The sequence below is a fragment of the Somniosus microcephalus genome, chromosome 18 (genome assembly GCF_052327205.1).
Source record: "Somniosus microcephalus isolate GS21.2 chromosome 18, FLI_Smic_1.0, whole genome shotgun sequence".
NCBI lineage: Eukaryota > Metazoa > Chordata > Chondrichthyes > Squaliformes > Somniosidae > Somniosus > Somniosus microcephalus.
The window spans coordinates 64,772,712-64,793,515 of NC_141004.1; the positions used below are offsets into that span (position 1 = coordinate 64,772,712).

At 47.0% G+C, this 20,804-nt stretch overlaps 1 protein-coding gene across 1 annotated transcript in view; it reads right to left on the bottom strand.

Moving 5' to 3' along the window:
* Positions 1–20,804, bottom strand: part of LOC147105332 (sphingomyelin phosphodiesterase 2-like) — a 47,690-nt gene that overhangs the window by 22,158 nt on the left and 4,728 nt on the right. Inside the window, exons 2-3 of the mRNA XM_086011597.1 lie at positions 8,521–8,604; positions 2,173–2,269 (exon numbers count right to left, since the gene is read on the bottom strand). Of these exons, the coding sequence (XP_085867723.1) occupies positions 2,173–2,269; positions 8,521–8,570 (147 nt within the window). The 5' untranslated portion in view covers positions 8,571–8,604. The remainder of the gene's footprint in view (positions 1–2,172; positions 2,270–8,520; positions 8,605–20,804) is intronic.

Below are 20,804 nucleotides of genomic sequence, written 5' to 3' on the forward strand. Positions count from 1 at the left end.
CCCGGTTACACGGCCACAGATCCAGGAACCCCGGTTACACGGCCACAGATCCAGGAACCCCGGTTACACGGCCACAGATCCAGGAACCCCGGTTACACGGCCACAGATCCAGGAACCCCGGTTACACGGCCACAGATCCAGGAACCCCGGTTACACGGCCACAGATCCAGGAACCCCGGTTACACGGCCACAGATCCAGGAACCCCGGTTACACGGCCACGGATCCAGGAACCCCGGTTACACAGCCACAGATCCAGGAACCCCGGTTACACGGCCACGGATCCAGGAACCCCGGTTACACGGCCACAGATCCAGGAACCCCGGTTACACGGCCACAGATCCAGGAACCCCGGTTACACGGCCACAGATCCAGGAACCCCGGTTACACGGCCACAGATCCAGGAACCCCGGTTACACGGCCACAGATCCAGGAATCCCGGTTACACGGCCACAGATCCAGGAACCCCGGTTACACAGCCACAGATCCAGGAACCCCGGTTACACGGCAACAGATCCAGGAACCCCGGTTACACGGCCACTAATATGAAGTAAAACTTACCTGAACCTACTCCTGAATTTTGCCGGTTAAGAGAGATTTCCGGTTATTTAGGTGCTGGTAAAAAGCGAGTTTCCTGTAATAGATTTCTAATATGATGGAAAATGGCTATGGTTAATTGCCACTGACGGTTGCTCGCTGTAATGTGGGCAGTTTAAGTGGTGGGGACTGTGCATATTTATATACCCTTATTTACCAGTGTGCTTCTCGATGACAGTATAGAAACATAGAAACATAGAGATAGGAACAGGAGTAGGCCATTCGGCCCTTCGAGCCTGCTCCGCCATTCAATGAGATCATGGCTGATCTTCGTCTGAGATCATAGCTGATCTTACCAGTTCAGTACCCCGTCCCCGCCTTTTCTCCGTAACCCTTAATCCCCTTAGCCTTCAGAAATATATCCAATTCTCTCTTGAAAATATTTATTGAATTAGCCTTCACAGCCCTCTGTGGCAGGGAATTCCACAGGCTCACCACTCTTTGAGTGAAGAAATTCTTCCTCATCTCTGTTTTAAATGATTTGCCCGCTATTTTTAGACTGTGGCCCCTGGTTCTGTGCTCCCCGGCCATTGGAAACATTCTCTCTGAATTCAGCCTGTCCAGGCCTGCCATAATTTTATATGTTTCGATGAGATCCCCTCTCAATCTTCTAAACTCCAGTGAGTACAAGCCCAAACTATTTAATCTCTCTTCGTAGGTCATTCCCGCCATTCCAGGTATCAGCCTGGTGAATCGCCGTTGCACTCTTTCCATGGCAAGAACATCCTTCCGCAGATGGGGCGACCAAAACTGTACACAATACTCCAGATGCGGTCTCACCAGCACCTTGTACAGCTGTAGTAAGGTATCCCTATTCTTATACTCGAACCCCCTTGATATGAAGGCCAACATACCATTTGCCTTCTTAATCGCCTGTTGCACCTGCATGCTCTCCTTCAGTGACTGGTGCACAAGAACACCCAGGTCCCTCTGCACTTCCCCATCTCCCAATCTATTGCCATTTAGATAATAATCTACCCTCCTGTTTTTACCCCCAAAGTGGATAACCTCGCATTTATCCACATTATAGTGCATCTGCCACGTATCCGCCCATTCCCCCAACCTGTCCAAATCGCACTGTAGCCTCCTGACATCCTCATCAGAGCCCACCCCTCCTCCTAGTTTAGTGTCGTCAGCGAATTTGGAAATCACTGACAGGAACCTGCATCCCATCACTTCCCTGATACAGCAAGTTGGAGATCAGCTCTCATCTGATGGGACTCCGAGTGTGATTCCGGGAACATGACATTTTGTAATTTAGTAACATTTTTTCAACTCCACAGAAGGTCAAAGGTCAATTCTCACCCATTAAAATTGGCTACTTGGACTTCTCGTCTCTCATCCAGTCAGTCATTGCGCGTCGTCATGACAGAGATCCCAATGACACCCTAGCAATGACCCCCGAGAGGGGGATTTGGGTTGTCTCTTTGTTTCGATGTTGTCTCATCACTCACGTTGACTATGCAGGCATCTCCACAACTGGGCTCCAAAAGGCCTGACCTTAAACCAGAACGACAAACAGGCTGCAAAACTGCTGAATACAGCAGGGAAGGCACTACTGGGGAGACTAAACCTACCTCCTGCAGCAGGACCACATCGTACTTCTCCTGACTCAGTAACTGGACGATCATTTCATAGCGCTCCCTGCAGCACTTGCTGAGGTAGCGGATTCCCCTGTAAGAGAGAGAGAGGCGGTGAGAGCAGGTCGCTGTGTATTTGTGTCTACAATAGATCCTGCGTGAAGACTCAACATCAGCACAATGGCAGCTTAGCTCAACTGCGTGTGTGGTTCTGCAACGTGTACAAGTAGGCTTCAGTCAAACATGTGCGATAGAAAAGTCAAACACAGAAGCTAGTGCCATAGCACCAAGTGTGCAGGACTCCCCAGGGGGAGCTGACTGGGTCTCCCACAGTCCCCTCTCACGTGGGGGAGGTGGTCTCACCATTGGCCAGTCCCCAGAGAGGGGAAGATGAAGACTCACTGCTGTCACCGTTAAAGGCAAAACCATTTCAGTAAAAGGACTATTAGCTGTAACATCCTTTTCTTTTTCTTGTTGGCTGTAACCATTTGTTTAAGCCAGGAGTTTAGCCTAATGAGCCTGAGGAAGCTCAACATTCACAGTTTGTTGAGGTGCTCAAGATTCTAATTGGCATGAAGAAGTAAATAAAACCACCATGACGTTTGACAAGCACATTCTCTACAACCAGGGGCTGAAACTCAAGCTCTGTGAACAGAAAATTCCGTTTTGACTATTTTCCATATGGTGAATATATGGAACGGGGGGGGGGGGGGGGTAATTGTTGGGTGTTGGTAAATTCAAGAGGGAGCGGGACAGATATTTGGCAGAGAAAGTGATCAAGAGGGAGGGAGGGAGGGAGGGGGTATATTTTCAACTTTGGATGGAAGTGTTTTTAACTTTGGGACTGACTAGTTGGATCACAGTGATCCCACCCAGTTCTGTACATTCCCCTGTTGCTGTGTAAGCACGCCGGGCTACTACTCCAAGATCACAGCCGGACCCTCGTACACTACGGATTTTTCCTCTATTTAAATGATTTTCCTGCACAAGTGTAAAGGGTGGACACATTAGGACTTTGCACAGTCGCAGTTGCACACATTTGATTGGTTATTTACCATATACTGGAGGACCTGATTGGTGGATTGTGTTGACCAATGCCTTGTGGCATATTACACAGTACAGAGGAGTTCAGCTGTCAAGGCCCCAAGCTCTGGAATTCCCAGCCCTAAACCCCACTGCCTCCACCTGCCTCTCCTCCTTTAAGATGCTCCTTATAACCTACCTCTTTGACCAAGCTTTTGGTCACCTATCCTAATCTCTCATGTGGCTCGGTGTCAAGTTTTGTTTGCTGACACTCCTGTGAAGCGCCTTGGGACGTTTTACCACATTATAGGCGTACAAAGGGATCTGGGGGTCCTGGTGCATGAAACACAAAGAGTTAGTATGCAGGTGCAAGTGCAGCAGGAAGGCCAATGGAATCTTGGCTTTTATTGCGAGGGGGATGGAGTATAAAAACAGGGAATTCTTGCTGCAGTTATACAGGGTATTGGTGAGGCCACACCTGGAATACTGCATGCAGTTTTGGTTTCCATATTTAAGAAAAGATACACTTGCTCTGGAGGCGGTTCAGAGAAGGTTCACTCGGTTGATTCCGGAGATGAGGGGGTTGACGTATGAGGAAAGGTTGAGTAGGTTGGGCCTCTACTCATTGGAGTTCAGAAGAATGAGAGGCGATCTTATCGAAATATATAAGATTGTGAGGGGGCTTGATCGGGGGAGGATGTTTCCACTGATGGGTGAGACGAGAACTAGGGGGCATAATCTAAGAATAAGGGGCTGCCCTTTCAAAACTGAGATGAGGAGAAACTTCTTCACTCAGAGGGTAGTAAATCTATGGAATTTGCTACCCCAGAGCGCTGTGGAAGCTGCAACATTAAATAAATTTAAAACGGAGATCGACAGTTTCCTAGCTGATAGGGGAATTAGGGGTTACGGGGAGAGGGCAGGGAAGTGGATGTGAGTCTAGATTCGGATCAGCCATGATCCTATTGAATGGCGGAGCAGGCCCGAGGGGCCGTATGGCCTACTCCTGCTCCTACTTCTTATGTTCTTATGTATATAAATGAAAGTTGTTGTTGTCTGTACACCAGAGCATGAACGCACAGTGCTGCAGCTGAGGAACCATACTCCAGTTCCAAACCTCCACTCTTTCGGTTGGTGTGTTGTTTTTTGCCTCTCCCTTGTTTTATTCCTTGTCCGCCCGCCCGCTGTCACAGGAACATAGGAACAGGAGGAGGCCATTGAGCCCCTCGAGCCTGTTCTGCCATTCAGTGAGATCATGGCTGATCTGTGACCTAACTCCATATACCCACCTTTGTCCTATATTCCTTAATACCTTTAGTTAACGAAAAGCCATCAATCTCCGAATTAAATTTAACAATTGATCGAGCATCAATTGCCATTTGCTGAAGAGAGTTCCAAATTTCTACCACCCTTTGTGTGTAGAAGTGTTTCCTAATTTCAGTTCTGAAAGGCTTGGCTCTAAATTTTAGACTATGTCCCCTCGTCCTAGACTCCCCAACCAGCAGAAATAGTTTCATTCTATCTACTCTATCATTTCCCTTCAATATCTTGAAAACATCAATGAAATAACCCCTTAACCATCTAAATTCCAGGGACTACAACCCTAGTTTGTGTGGTCACGAGGAATGTTGCCAGCTCAGCGAAGGTGCCATCGCAACTCTCAGTCATGACCTTCAGTTATCGATCGTTAATTATTTACTGTAACTGTAAGGACAAGCTAACCACTCCTCTGCAGGCAGCTGTGAAGCAAGGTCTTCTATCTCCAAGTAACCTGAACTCAGCGATGACTCTTGTGTAACAAGGTTTGTTCAAAAATAAAAAAGTTGAGGTTGTTCTCTTTAGAGCGCAGAAGGTTAAGGGGAGATTTAGTAGAGGTGTTCAATATCAGGAAGGGTTTTGATTGAGTAATAGGGAGGAACAGTGTCCAGTAGCAGGAGGGTCGATAACCAGGAGAGACAGATTGAAGGTAATTGGGAAAAGAACCAGAAGGGAAGGAGAAGAAGAATTTCTTTTTATGCAGAGAGTTATGATGATCTGGAATGCACTGCCTGAAAGCAGATTCAATCCTAACTTTCAAAAGGGAGTTGGAGATCTACTTGAAGGGGGCAAAATTTGCAGGGCTATGGGGAAAAGGGCAAGGGAGTGGGCAAAGAGCTGGCACAGGCACGATGGGCAGAATGGCCTCCTTCTATGCTGCATCATACTACTATTCTCGTCCTACTTTGTACAGGCACAGAAACCAGGAATATACAGCCAACCTACCTGATTACATAAGAGGCGATGGGACTAATGGTGATAAAGGGTCAGCAGTAAGGTAGTTACAGAAGCAGCAATCTCGAGGCTCTTGGTGCTTTGACTCTGCGGAGAGGTGGTTTTCCCGAGGATCCAGGAAGGGCAGGACAGTCAGACAGTGTCCACAAATGGCCCATCTGCCCCCATATTGTGGATTGTATTAGCAACAAATCATTGCCAACACAACAAGTTCCTTTTAAACTACTGCCACAGCCGGGTCTGCCCCCTCCCTGAACAATGCAGCATGCAGTCATGAAGGGCTTTTGTTGGCCTGTATTTCCAGGAGGGTGGGATTTGCTTGCAGTACCTGCCTGTGCATTCAGCCCCATACTACACATCGAAGGATTAGAGACACTCGACATGCTGGTCAGTGAGTGTACCTCCAGGCTTCTATATCAGAAGGTAGCTGGGCTGCTGTGTGTGGGGGGAGCAGAGAGGGCGAGAAATCAGTCCAGCTCACGATTGCCGACTTGCCACCCCAGCTGTTAAATAGCCTGTCGACACTCACTGCCTGGACTAAGGGACGGCGGAAGGAAAGGGCAAAGTGATACTGCAGAATCCAAACTGTAGGATCAGGTAACACGGATATTCCGAGTAATACGATAAGACTGGGAATACAGTTGGTTCTCACTCCGCATTTAGTATGAGCAGTTGCTCAGAGGGTGCTGATGTCTCGCTGAATCCCGAGATCATTAAGATTGTTGCCCATTACCACCGAAATTGCCAGTCATCAACTCCTCAATTGCACAAAGCGTGATATGGCATCGTTCCAATTCGTTATCTTAGCTCAGTAGTTTTGTGAAACTACAGAAATGATTTAGGATTAGTTTGGGACATCGTGCATTGCCCTTCTGCAAGTGCTGCAAATCTCTGTCCCACTTCCCAACCAGGAACAAAGAGATAGCAAGCTGCTCGACTGTTAAATCTTACAAAACTGGGGCCATAAATATAAGATAGTCACTAATAAATCCAATAGGGAACTCAGGAGAAACTTCTTCACCCAGAGAGTGGTTAGGATGCGGAGCTCAGTACCGTAAGGAGTCGCCGTCTTCTTTCGTATGGTAGTAGCAGAGCAAATCAAATCAAATGCCAATATCCAAGTCAGATATCCAGGCCAAAGCTTCCGGTGTAACAGCGGGGATATCTTGTAGGCTGCCTGTGAATTTCCTCTGAGGGCAGTGCTCAATGATGGGCTCCAGGGTCTGATCAGGAGCTCCACAGTCGCATGATGGGGATGCTTTAATCTTCCATCTATGGAGAAGGTGGCAGCATCCACCGTGACCGGTTCTGAGGCGGTTGATGGTTGTCCACTGATTGCGAGGAAGGTTTGATCCTTCAGGCTGTGCTGTGGGGTCCTCGATAAGGAATCCGCACGGAGTAGTTGAGGCGAATAGCATAGATGCATTTAAGGGGAAAGATAGAAAAGCACGTGAAGGAGAAAGGAACAGAAGAATATGCTGATGGGGTTAGAAGAAGAGGGGTGGGAGGAGGCTCGTGTGGAGCATAAACCAGTTGGGCCAAATGGCCTGTTTCTGTGCAGTAGATTCTAGGTACAGGAAACATTGGTTTATCCGGAGGTTATATGTCCGGAATACTCGATCTAACGGCAAAAATCAGGAGCCGTTTTCTATAAGTTTTTTTTAGTTCTCGTTGCTTTTTTTCCCCCCAGTCAGGCACTGCAAGGTCTGTAGCTATAGCAACAGCTTCAGCTAGAGACACTTGCAGCTGCAGCCGACTGTTTAGAAGCTGTTGCTAAGCAACAGTGTTTGTTGTCAGATACGGAGATGAAAACCTCCGTATGCTTCAACATTAACTTTATATGTCCGGCAGTTTTGATGGATCGGCAACAGCTCGGTCCCGTCGGTGCCGGATATCACAAAGTTTCCTGTAATCCTATGTAAATACATAGTGTGCCAGCGCTACGGCTTAAAAAATACTTTGACATAAAGCTCACAAAGTGGGAGGAATAAGAAGTGGGTGGGGCGATGGGTTACAGCAGTGGTGCCCATATATCTCCCCTCCTCTTTCCCCCAATCGCCCATAGCCCTGAGCAGACCTGCCAGCTCTGGGTGGCTGCTGCAGTTGGGAATGTGTAGATCTCAGCCAAGCAGCAGCAGAGGCCTCAGCATCCCTTCGCTGGAAGGAAGGTGGTGGGAGCAGGGAAGAGAGAAAGGCAATATAGCTTTAGCAAGAGTTCCTGGGCCTAACTGCTACCCAGTGCCTCCTGCTGGAGAGGGTACATGCAGACTGCATGAGGGGGCAGGCTCTGGTTTGACTGTGATGCCCCCCATGGTTGGATAGCATATCTAGAATTGCCATCTAGGCACACACTGAAGATCAGGTTTTGGAAGGTTGCTGGTGCCCGTGGAACGGTAGTCCAGCATGAGAGAGGAAGAGTGAAGGAGTGACCAGTGTCATTCTGAATTTGAATGGCAGATCCAGCCACCAAATAGTGCAAAGGATAACATTTAAAACACAGTGGAAAAAAACACATTACAATATAAAAAAGGTGCTTTTGTGATAACCAGTAGGTTTACCTAATCTTGAATAATTCATAGAATCATACAGCACAGGAGACGACAATTTGGCCCAGTGTGCCTGTCCCGTCTCTGAAAGAGCTCCCCAATTAGTCCCACTCCCCTGTTCTTTCCCCGTAGCCCTGCAAATTTCTCCTTTTCAAGTATTTATCCAATTCCCTTTTGAAAGTTACTATTGAATTTGCCTCCACCACCCTTTCAGGCAGCGCGTTCCAGATCATCATAACTCGCAGCGTAAAACAATTCCTACTCATCTCTTCCCCCTGGTTCTTTTGCCAATTATCTGAAGGGTTCCAACAAGCTGCCTTTATATAAGCAACACGGCACAGTGGGATGGCAGGGACTGTTTGAATATAATTAGCAGCCAGACTGAAGCAGGGGAGTCGAGGCAGATTCAGAGGGGAAAGGGTCGAGAGCCATTAAAATGCTCAGAGTGTAATCTGAACATAGATCTGCTCTGCGCAACGAACAGCCATAAAACATCAAGACTTACCAGCAATTGAGAGTGAACACTCTGAACCTTACAGCAGGTGCCTCCGACATGGTGACAGGGTAACAAGGCCAAACTCCACAGGCACTTAAAAAAAAAAGAGAACGAAAACTTTACATTTCTGCAGCATATGGCCTGTTTATCTGGCACAGCGAGCGAGATGGAACAAATCCATGACAGCTTTACCTCATAGTTCAAGCTAATACCCACTGAAATCTAGTTTTTTTCCCCCCCATCTCACTTAATTTAAAATGCTCATGTGGGAATGGCCATTCATTTTTTAAAACATATTTACCCAAATGATTTGGAGTAAGATCACCCTTTTATATTGTGCCTTTATATCTGCTTTTCTTGTTGTCTTTCCCAATGCGGGTGGGTGGGCTCACAGGTGCCGCCAATGTGGCCAGGAGGCTCCGGAGACCACCCAGGTGTGACTACCCCTCACTGATTTTCCTTCCTTTGCCTCCCGCACGTCTCCTCCTGGTAAACTTCCTGCGTTTCACTGACCCAAACGTGCGTCCACCCGCACAGTCACCTCTTCCTCAGAAGCAGGTGCCCGAGCCCGTCCCCACAGTCTCCTTGCTTCACAGTCGGGCCCGGCCCCACTCTCTGTTGCTGATCATTAGCATGGCAGCACTTGGGAGCAGCATCGAAAACAGATGGATTGTTGGTCCCCCTCGAGACACTACGGGCACCCAACACATCCTCCCTGTATTATTCTGCCGCCCTGTTCAAACGGTCAGTGCTGCCAGCAGTAGTGGAGCTACCTCATGGGGCTAACTCTGCGAGTGTCTCACCTCCTGACTCCCGAAAGCCTTTCCACCATCTACAAGGCACAAGTAAGGAGTGTGATGGAGTACTCTCCACTTGCCTGGAGGAGTGCAGCTCCAACAATACTCGAAGCTCGACACCATCCAGGACAAAGCAGCCCGCTTGATTGGCACCCCATCCACCACCTTAAACATTCACTCCCTCCACCACCGGCGTACCGTGGCTGCAGTGATCTACATGATGCACTGCAGCAACGTGCCAAGGCTTCTTCGGCAGCACCTCCCAAACCCACAACCTCTTCCACCTAGAAGGACAAGGGCAGCAGGCGCATGGGAACACCACCACCTCCAAGTTCCCCTCCGAGTCTCACACCATCCTGACTTGGAAATATATCGCCGTTCCTTCATCGTCGCTGGGACAAATCCTGGAACTCCCTACTTTACAGCACTGTGGGAGTACCTTCACCACACGGACTGCAGCAGTTCAAGGCAGCGGCTCACCACCACCTTAAGGGCAATTAGAGATGGGCAATAAATGCTGGCCTTGCCAGCGACGCCCAGATCTCAAACTAATAAAAAAATAAAAAAAGTCACTTCCCCTTTAACACACAGTGCTTCTTCAGCAAAATCACACAGGAAGCTTACACGCTTCAGTCCACCGGCAGCCACGAGATCAGACAATGCATCCATCACCTTCTCAGGAGTGAATCACACTCAAGCCGCAGGACCAAAGTCACGCAACGGGAAAGATGAAAGAAAAAATCCCTGCTTAAAAAACCGGGACACACATTGATAATTCAGAAGATAAAATCACCGACAAAATGAGCTTTTGCAAAGTTATAACCTCTCCCCAAAAATCCAAGGACAGCATTAGCCATCAGTCCAAGTCGAGCCTTAAATTTGGCACAAGATAGAGTCAGAATGAACGCATCAACCTCACTGTCTGCTAGATGCAAGACACACTCCAGAGTGACATCACAATGGAAATCTCATCAAGCTTCCCTTGTCCTGAAATCACTCCCAAATATCCAGTTTCTTCTAGAAATCTCTGGCATTTACAGTACCTTGCCTCCAAGTCAGAAAGTCATGTTTTCCAGCCCCACCCCAGGATTAGATCTCGTAATCTAGGCCGACACTACTGCACTGTATTGGGGGAGAGGTTGTACAGGAAACTCTTTTATCCGGCACCGACGTGGTGCCGGTTCATCAAAAATTCCGGATAGCCGAGAGCTATAGTAAAAGATACGGAGCTGAGAGCTCCGTATAAAGCAACAAACCCTGTTGCTTAGCAACAGGTGCAGAACAATGGCCACAAGTTCCAAGCGTCTCTGTAGCTTAACAACAGCTGCAGCCACACCCATTGCACAGCAACAGATCGAGGAAGGCAAGTAATATGCAGTAAAACTTACCTGAACCTACTCCTGAATTTTGCCGGTTAACCGAGATTTCCGGTTATTTAGGTGCCGGTAAATCGAGAGTTTCCTGTACTTCAGAGGAAACGTTAAACCATCTGCCAGTTGAGGTAGATGTAAAAGCTCCTATGGCGTTCGAATCACAGAAGGGGACCAGTCGGCCCATCGTGCCGGCTCTTTGAAAGAGCTCTACATTATGCCCCACTCCCCTGCTCTTTCCCTATCCCCCTGCATTTTCTCCCCCTTCAAGTATTCATCCAATTCCCTTTTGAAAGTTCCTATTGGATCAGCTTCCTCCACCCTTTCAGGCGGCGCATTCCAGATCACAACAACTCCCTGCGTAAAAAAAGAAATAATTCTCATCGGCCTCTGGTTCTTTTGCCAATTATTTTAAATCGGTGTCCTGTGGTTACTGAGCCCCCAGCCAGGGGAAACAGTTTCTCCTTATTTACTCGATCAGAACCCTTCATATATGAACGCCTCGACTAAAACCCAATACTTGAACAACAAGGGAGTTGGCCAACAGTTCTCCCTCAACCAACACACCACAGACAGACGGGCCAGTCAGCTGCTGTTTTGTGGGAGTTTGTCATGTTTGCTACAATGCCTTAACTGTACTTCGAAAATTAAGCCTACTGTACTGTTTGAAGAACGGTTCCTGTGATGGGGCTGTGAAACATTCTGGGATATAGAGGGCTGGACAAGATGCTATACGAATGCAGGTTCCTTCTTTTAAGCTGTTTATTGAAGCTGCCCAGACTAAACTTGCAAAACAATTCACCAATTCTTCAACTATCCACTGAAATAAATTATACAGGTTTTTCCCCAATTGTGCAGCTGAACTACTATTGCCTGATTTTGAAATAAACACTTTTAAAAGGGGAAAGTCAGTGCAGGTAATGAAGTCCATCAATGGAATACCAGGAGAGAGGAGACAGCTTCACTCCCCGCCCGCCCCCGCCCTCCTCCCAAACATCCCACCAAGTTGCTCATACTTACCCATGATTTCCTACCCATCAAATGGTGAATGTTGTCGCTGGGATCCATTATCTCCCAGTCAAAAAAGGGCATCATCTAACCACCCCAATAATGCTCAGTTATTGCCAGACTCTGCCTATTTCTGTCATTACACACAGGAGTCAGGTCTTCAGCTGTACTGCACTCTATATATACACACTGGGGGAAATCGGAACCGAACTCGCCGGGTGGGAAACCCACAGGATTGGGTGAAATGCCAGTTTTACACCCCACCCAATATTACTCTCCGCTCACTTCAATGGAGTGTAAAATCCAGCAAGGTGTAAAACAAGCACCCAATCCCGTCAGCTTCCCCATGGATTTGCAATTGACCACCAGCCTCAACAGCTTTTTGGGAAGAGAGTTCCGCTACCCTTTGAGTGAAGAAGTGCTTCCTGACATCACCCCTGAACGGCCTAGCTCTAATTTTAAGGTTATGTCCCCACTAGAGGAAATATTTTCTCTCCATCTACCCTGTCAAAGCCCTTAATCATCTTAAACACCTCAAGTAGATCACCCCTTAATCTTTGGTACTCAAGGCAATACAAGCCTAGTCGATGCAACCGGTCCTCAATGTAACCCTTTTAACCAGTATCATTCCAGTGAATCTGCGCTGCCCCCACTCCAAGGCCAATATATCCTTCCCAAGGTGCAACTTCTTGGCAACAGTTTGATGGATGATGTGGCCAATATTCATCAGTGAGTGTCCAGTGAAAGTCTCGGCTGAGTTCCATCCTGCCTCACCCAGTTTTCCACACACGTGCTTGCCTGGCTGATTTTTCCCCCCCTCCCCCACCGCCACCCCAGTGGCGCCAATGCCAATTGGAGCTCCCCAGATGCTGTCGCGACAAAAATCAACCAACTGGGCACAAACCAGGAATCCAATCTGGCACTGTGGCAGAATAGATTTTGCCGGTTTGGGATTTTTCCCTGGACTGCCAGGAACAGCGTGCAAGAGCTTAAATCGGGATGGTGGGGGGAGACATGGGGAGAAAGTGGAGACAAGTCACGTCAGTTCAGCTCTATATAGGAATTCCTAGATGAAGACAGACCACGGTCCATCTAGTTCGCCTTCCTCTTGAGTCAGAAGGTTGTGGGTTCAAGTCCCACTCCAGAGACTTGAGCACAAAATCCAGATTGACACTCCAGTGCAGTGTGAGGGAGTGCTGCACTGTCGGCGGTGCCGTCTTTCAGATGAGATGTTAAACCGAGGCCCCATCTGCTCTCTCAGGTGGACGTAAAAGATCCCAAGGCACTATTTCGAAGAAGGGCAGGGGGAGGGGGCTCTCCCCAGTGTCCTGGCCACCTCAATCAACATTAAAACAAAATTATCTGGTCATTATCACCTTGCTGTTTGTGGGATCTTGCAGTGCATAAGTTGGCTGCCACGTTTCCTACATTACAACAGTAACTATACTTCAAAAAAAAAAAGTACTACATTGGTTGGAAAATGCTTTGGGACATCCGGAGGTCGTGAAAGATGCTATATAAGAACATAAGAAATAGGAGGAGTAGGCCAATCGGCCCCTCGAGCCTGCTCCGCCATTCAATAAGATCATGGCTGATCTGATCCTAACCGCCAATCCACTATCACAGAACCAGCTCCTGAATCTAACAGAATTAGACACACGAAATAGGAGCAGGATCAGGCTACACGGCCCCTGGGCCCGCTCCGCTACCCACAGGGCCATGACCGATCCGAACCTAGACTCATGTCCAAATTCCTGCCCGCTCCCCGTAACCCTTTATTCCTTTTACTTCTAGGAAACTGTCTATTTCTGTTTTAAATTTATGTAATGATGTAGCTTCTACAGCTTTTTGGGGCAGCATATTCCATGGACCTACCACCCTCTGAGTGAAGTAGTTCCTCCTCATCTCAGTTTTGAAAGAGCAGCCCCTTATTCTAAGACTATGCCCCCTAGTTCTGGTTTCACCCATCATCGGGAACATCTTCCCCGCATCCACCCGATCCAACCCCTTCACAATCTTATATGTTTCAATAAGATCGCCTCTCATTCTTCTGAACTCCAATGAGTAGAGTCCCAATCTACTCAACCTCTCCTCATATGTCCATCCCCTCATCCCCGGGATTAACCGAGTGAACCTTCTTTGTACTGACTCAAGAGCAAGTATGTCCTTTCTTAAGTATGGACACCAAAACTGTACGCAGTATTCCAGGTGCGGTCTCACCAATACCTTGTACAACTGAAGCAATACCTCCCTATTTTTATATTCTATCCCCCTAGCAATGAAAGCCAACATTCCATTGGCCTTCTTAATCACTTGCTGCACCTGCATACTAACCTTTTGAGTTTCGTGCACCAGGACCCCCAGATCCCTTTGTACTACAGTACTTTCCAGTTTCTTGCCATTAAGATAATAACTTGCTCTACGATTTTTCCTGCCAAAGTGCATGACCCCTCACTTTCCAGTATTGTATTCCATCTGCCAAATCTCTGCCCACTTACTTAGCCTGTCTATGTCCCCTTGCAGGTTTTTTATGTCCTCCTCACTCACTACTTTCCCTCCCATCTTAGTATCATCTGCAAACTTTGATATGTTACACTCGGTCCCCTCCTCCAAACCGTTAATATAGATTGTAAAGAGTTGGGGACCCAGCACTGACCCCTGCGGAACACCACTAGTTACTGATTGCCAGTCTGAGAGTGAACCATTTATCCCAACTCTCTGCCTTCTGTTAAGATAGCCAATCCTCTATCCATGCCAGAATATTAACCCCAATCCCGTGATTTTTTATCTTAAGCAATAATCTTTTGTGTGGCACCTTGTCAAATGCCTTTTGGAAGTCTAAATACACTACGTCCACTGGTTCCCCTTTATCCACCCTATACGTTACTTCCTCAAAGAACTCCAGCAAATTTGTCAAACATGACTTCCCCTTCAAAAAACCATGCTGACTTTGTCCTATTAAATTATGATTATCCAAATGTCCTGTTACTGTCTCCTTAATAATGGACTCCAAAATTTTACCTACCACAGATGTTAGGCTAACCGGTCTATAGTTTCCAGCCTTCTGTCTACTGCCCTTTTTAAATAAGGGTGTTACATTAGCAGTTTTCCAGTCTGCCGGGACCTTTGCCGAGTCCAGGGAGTTTTGGAAAATTATTACCAATGCATCCACAATCCCTACCGCCACTTCCCTCAAGACCCTAGGATGTAAGCCATCAGGTCCAGGTGATAATGCAAGACTTTCTTTCTTTCTACGATAACGGAGTTCTTGACTAACTAATGGAACGTACCAATGCTGACATTGCTCGTGTATGTCGATTGATGAAGCCGAGGACAACAGTAAACTCCAGGGTTCAATTGATTGGGATGGTCACATTCCTTGACGAGCACTTTGGATCACTATTAAAGATTTCCTCCATTCCATATTGATAGCAGCTACTCTGGTTTAATTAAATCATGAGAGATGGTCTGCCTACACGTCAAAGGGTAAGTCCAAGTCTGGGGTAGTAATTTTGAGGGCCATTTTTTTGTGGCCTTTGAAGGGGCAGGTCCATGGCTGGCTGGGACCCTCTGGGCAGCGACTTCAACAACAAAAACAACTTGTATGTAGATGGTGCCTTTAAAGTTGTAAAACATGACAAGGCACTTTACAGTATCGTTATGAAACAAAATTTGACACCAAGCCACAGAAGGAGATAGATGGGCATATGACCAAAAACTTGGTCAAAGAGGTAGGTTTGTAGGAGCTTCTTAAAGGAGGAGAGAGAGGTAGCGACGCCGAGGTGTTTAGGGAGGGAATTCCAGAGCTTAGGGCCGAGGCAACAGAAAGCACGGCCACTAATGGTGGGGCGAAGGAAATCGGGAATGCTCAAGAGGGCAGAATTAGAGGAGCGCCCATATCTCGAAGGGTTGTGGAGCTGGAGGAGATTACAAAGATAGGGAGGGGCCAGGCCATGGAAGGATTTGAAAGCAAGGAGGTGAATTTTTAAAATCGAGGCGTTGCTTAACTGGGAGCCATCTCACACAGTTGAGGAGGCAGTCACAGAATCTATGAATTTTTTAACTAGCTGCCAAAGGCTGCATTTCCAACAGCCTGAGCCAGATTAGCGTCCAAAGGGTTAAGCTAGTGCAAGTGGTCCATGTTTAGAGAGTGGTGTCTTTATCGTTTTTATATATATTGAGGAGCGGGAAATGTATATTTTCTTGTAAACAAAACACTTACTGATTCAAAATCTGTACCCAATGTCAGATGGTTGCTTATCCAGTCTGCCTTCCCTAAAGCATGGGGACACATTCCAGACACTGGGAATTAGAGTAAAGGATCTCTCTTACAATCCCTGGGTCTCACCATCGTTTATATTTAGATACTGCGCAGAAAAAGGTGCACTCCACAACATAGGAGACACAGGTCCACTTAGAGTGACCAGAGATGCTGAAGTCAAGATAACGTATAGCATAAAAACCCCAAAACTGTGACAGGAAATATTCTAGACTGTATGACTTCGCAAGTCACTGGTTATATTCAACTATCAAAAAAAAATAAAGCAGAGGATTGGGTCACCAGACATTGGTGGGGGTGGGGTGGCGCGGAGCTGGGTTCCCCGGGCACAAGGAACTGAAGCATGTTTACCCGATAACATCAGTGGCAATTATATATTCTCATCTGGAAAGTGAACATGTGAATGAACAAGATTTTCATTCCTAAAGACAGCAAGTGAGGTGCTTTGCTGAAGCATTACTAAACCAGGACTGAATTTCTAATTTAAGACAAAAAGTAACTTTTAGACACAGCTTAGAGGTTTCATCAACCAGGATGAGAATGAGGGACAACAAAGGACATTACACTGCAATGACTGTTACGATGACCTTTCTGACGAAGGGTCATCGACCTGAAACGTTAACTCTGTTTCTCTCTCCATGATGCTGCCTGACCTGTTGAGTGTTTCCAGCATTTTCTGTTGTTGTTTCAGATTTCCAGCATCCACAGTATTTTGCCATTACATTACACTGTATGTTAAAATACACAACATTTGTCTTGACAGATGCCCAGTGGCCCAATGGGTAAAGGCACAGCCCAGGGTAGGGCCATGCCATTCAGTTCAGGAGTTCCCAGACTCCCAGGATCATACTCCAGTCTGTGCCGAGGTAGCTGACTTGCAGAGCCGTAATTGGGGAAGGGGAAGTTCACATTCCATCACTTCCCCTATTGTGAGGGTGTTGGGAGAGGACAGGGGGCAGTGATGTCACTAGCTGGGCACCCACAATGGCACACTTAGGCAAGGTGCTGGAAGGCAGCCAGTGCCCCTAGAACTCTATCTGAGGAACACTTATTGCCTGGAGAGAAAGCAAGAGGGAGGGCGGGGGAGCGAGAACGAGAGAAAGTGAGAGCGGGAACGAGAGAATCATAGAATGGTTATAGCACGGAAGGCGGCCATTAGGCCCATCGAGCCCGTGCCCGCTCTCTGCAAGAGCACTCCAGCTAGTCCCACTCCCCCGCCCTTTCCCTGTAGCCCTGCAAATTTCTTTCCTTCGGATACTAATCCAACTCCCTTTTGAAAGCCGTGATTTAATCTGCCTCCATCACCCTTTCAGGCAGTGCATTCCAGATCTTAACCACTCGCTACGTAAAAAAAAGTTTTTTCTTGCGTCGTATTTGGTTCTTTTGCCAATCACCTTAAATCTGTCCCCTCTGGTTCTCGACCCTTCTGCCAATGGGAACAGTTTCCCTCTATCTATCTGTCCAGGCCCCTCATGATTTTGAACACCTCTATCAAATCTTCTCTGCTCCAGGGAGAACAACCTCAGCTTCTCCAGTCTATTGACGTAACTGAAGTCCTTCATTCCTGGAATCATTCTCATAAATCTTTTCTGCACCCTCTACAAGGCCTTCACATCCTTCCTAAAGTGCGGTGCCCAGAATTGGACACAATACTCCAGTTGAGGCCGAACCAATGTTTTATACAGGTTGTTCATAATTTCCACACTTTTGTGCTCTCTACCTCTCTTCATGAAGCCCAGGATCCCGTAAGCCTTTTTAACTGCTTTCTCAACGTGCCCAGTCACCTTCAATGATTTGTGCACACATACCCCCAGGTCTCTCTGCTCATGCACCCCCTTCAGGATTGTACCCTTTAGTTTGTATGTCCTCTCCTCATTCTTTCTACCAAAATTTATCACTTCACACTTTTCTGCGTTAAATTTCATCTGCCATGTGTCCGCCCATTCCACCAGCCTGTCTATGTCTTCCTGAAGTCTATCACTATCCTTCTCACTGTTCACTATACTTCCAAGTTTTGTGTCATCTGCAATTTTAAAATTGTGCCCTGTACACCCACGTCCAAGTCATTAATATGTATCAAGAAAAGCAGTGGTCCTAGAAGCAACCTCTAGGGAACACCACTGTGTACCTTCCTCCAGTCCGATAAACAACCGTTCACCATTACTCTCCGTTTCCTATCACTTAGCCAATTCCGTATCCATACTGCCACTGTCCCTTTCATTCCATGGGCTTCAACTTTGCTGGCAAGCCTATTGTTATTTTATGGCATCAAAATTCAAAGGCCAAATATTACGTGCAAAGTGTAGCATCGTATTTATCACCCTATTCTTTACATAGAGATAGCACAGGTCCAAGGTTTTTCTACAGTTTTACTCCACCGCTCAAAGAAAAATTGCACTAAAAGGAGAAAGTGGGCTAAAAGTCAATCAAATCAAATAGAAAGTCAGGCTAATAGTTTGGATGTGGCCCACCATCAGAACCCTTCTAATAAAGAGTCTCACCTGAAAAGTTCATCTTTCTTTTTCAGATGCTGATGGTCCTGGGCCTACTGCGTATTTCCAGCATTTTCTGCTTTTGCTACAGATTTCTGATAGAGGGCGTGGGCAGAGGAGGAGAGGGAGGGGTAGTCTTCTACCACCCCACCTAGAAGAACAAGGGCAGAAGGTGCATGGGAACATACCACCTCCAAGTTACACACCATCCTGACTTAGAAAAAATAGGAGCTGGAGTAGACCATTCGGCCCTTCGAGCCTGCTCTGTCATTCAATATGATCATGGCTGATATTGGAATACAGAGTAGAATTTCTAGATTTGCCGATGACACCAAACTTGTGTGTGTGGCAAACAGTGAGGAGGAGTTTTAAAGCGTGTGCAGGAACAGACGGACCTGGGAGTTAATGTGCATCGGTCCCTGAAGGTGGCAGGACATATTGAGAGAGTCGTTAGCAAAGCATATGAGATCTTGGGCTTCATAAATAGAGGCATTGAGTACAAAAGTAGAGAAGTTATGCTGAATCTTTACAAAGCACTGGTTAGGCCACAGCTGGAGTATTGCGTCAGTTGTGGTCACCACACTTTAGGAACGATGTGAACTCCCTTGAGAGGGTGCAGAGGAGATTTACCAGAATGGTTCCAGGGATGGGGGATCTTAGCTAGAAGGACAGGTTGGAGAAGCTGGATTTGTTTTTATTAGAGCAAAGGAGGTTGAGGGGTGATCTGATAGAGGTGTACAAGATTATGACGGGTTTGGATAGGCTAGACGGGGAAAGACTGTTCCCACAAGTTGATGGTACAAGGGCTAGGGGACACAGATTTAAGGTTTTGGGCAAGAGATACAGGGGGGACGTGAGGAAAAACTTTTTTACATAGCGAGTGGTGATGACCTGGAACTCGCTGCCGACAGAAGTGGTGGAAGCGGAGACACTCAATGACTTCAAGGGGAGACTGGATAGGCACTTGAGGGAAATAAACTTGCAGGGCTACGGGGATAGAGCGGGGGAATGGGACTGACTGGATTGCTCTACAAAGAGCTGGCACAGAATGTGCCTCAATGACTGACAGTGCCGCACTCCCTCAATACTGCACTGGAGTGTCAGCCTGGTTTAAGGGCTTACGTCCCTTGAGTGGGATATCGGAATAAACAGCGAGGTCACTTGCCATGAATCTGCAGTACAACGTGCAACTCGTGTCGATGGAGAGGAATTGATCGCCACTGCGTGTAAATTACTTAAAGGGGAGGGACACGATGAGTACACACCTCCCTTTTAATGCCTCAGCCATGGAAGTTATGAGAAATCTCCTGAAAGCTAAGAGAATTTCTTCTCGCCAGTTGGATCGTGGGGAGGCGACGTTATGTGCAGTAACCTCAGCCACAGTCGCAGGGCTAAAATATGACGACATGTTGCATAGACTAGGCTTGTATTCCCTTGAGTATAGAAGATTAAGGGGTGATCTCATTGAGGTGTTTAAGATGATTAAAAGGATTTGATGGGTGGATAGAGAGAAACTATTACCTGTGGTGGGAGAGTCCAGAACAAGGGAGGGGCGGGGAGGTAACCTTAAAACGCGAGCTGGGCCATTCAGAGGTGATGTCAGAAAGCACTTCTTCACACAAAGGGTGGTGGAAATCGGAAACTCACTCCTCCAAAAAGCTGCTGAGGCTAGGTCAATTAAAAATTTCAAAACGGAGAGGGATAGGTTAGGCAAGGGTATTCAGGATTACGGAGTAAAGCAGTTAAACTACAGATCAGCCAAGATCTAACTGAATTGTGGAACAGGCTCGAGGGGCTGAATGGCCTACTCCTGTTTCTATGTAACAAGTGTCTCTCAAGTCGTTTGTGGACACAAACCCTCAGAGGTCCAAACATTGATGAATTCTGCCCTTTGCACAAGGCTGGGGCTAGTGATGCAGGATGCATTACTGAATTAAAACTATAGCCTAAAAAACAAACCTCCACTAGTTGCACTAACTACTGCAAGATGAGCAGGAAGTCTGGTAAATATTAATCGTTAATCTGTGGCAACCATGCTGTTTGTAACCAGCAGCACAGGTTACCATTACACTAGACACTGTGGTGCTAACATGAGCGTTCATTTGTTTATCTTCAAAAGGTGCCAATCTTCATATCTTATCACTGGCAGTCAAGGGAGGTAAGCGATGTACATTCAATGAAAAGTTAGATTAGTGGATATAACAATAAAAAAAATAAATGCAAATCCTACAGATTCCACTGTCAAGTGTTTTGAACTGGGTGCTGCCATTGGCCATATTTGAACAGCGGTGGACCATTGTACAGTCACACAGCCAGAAGACAGCCGCCAAATGAAGGCCAACGCCCT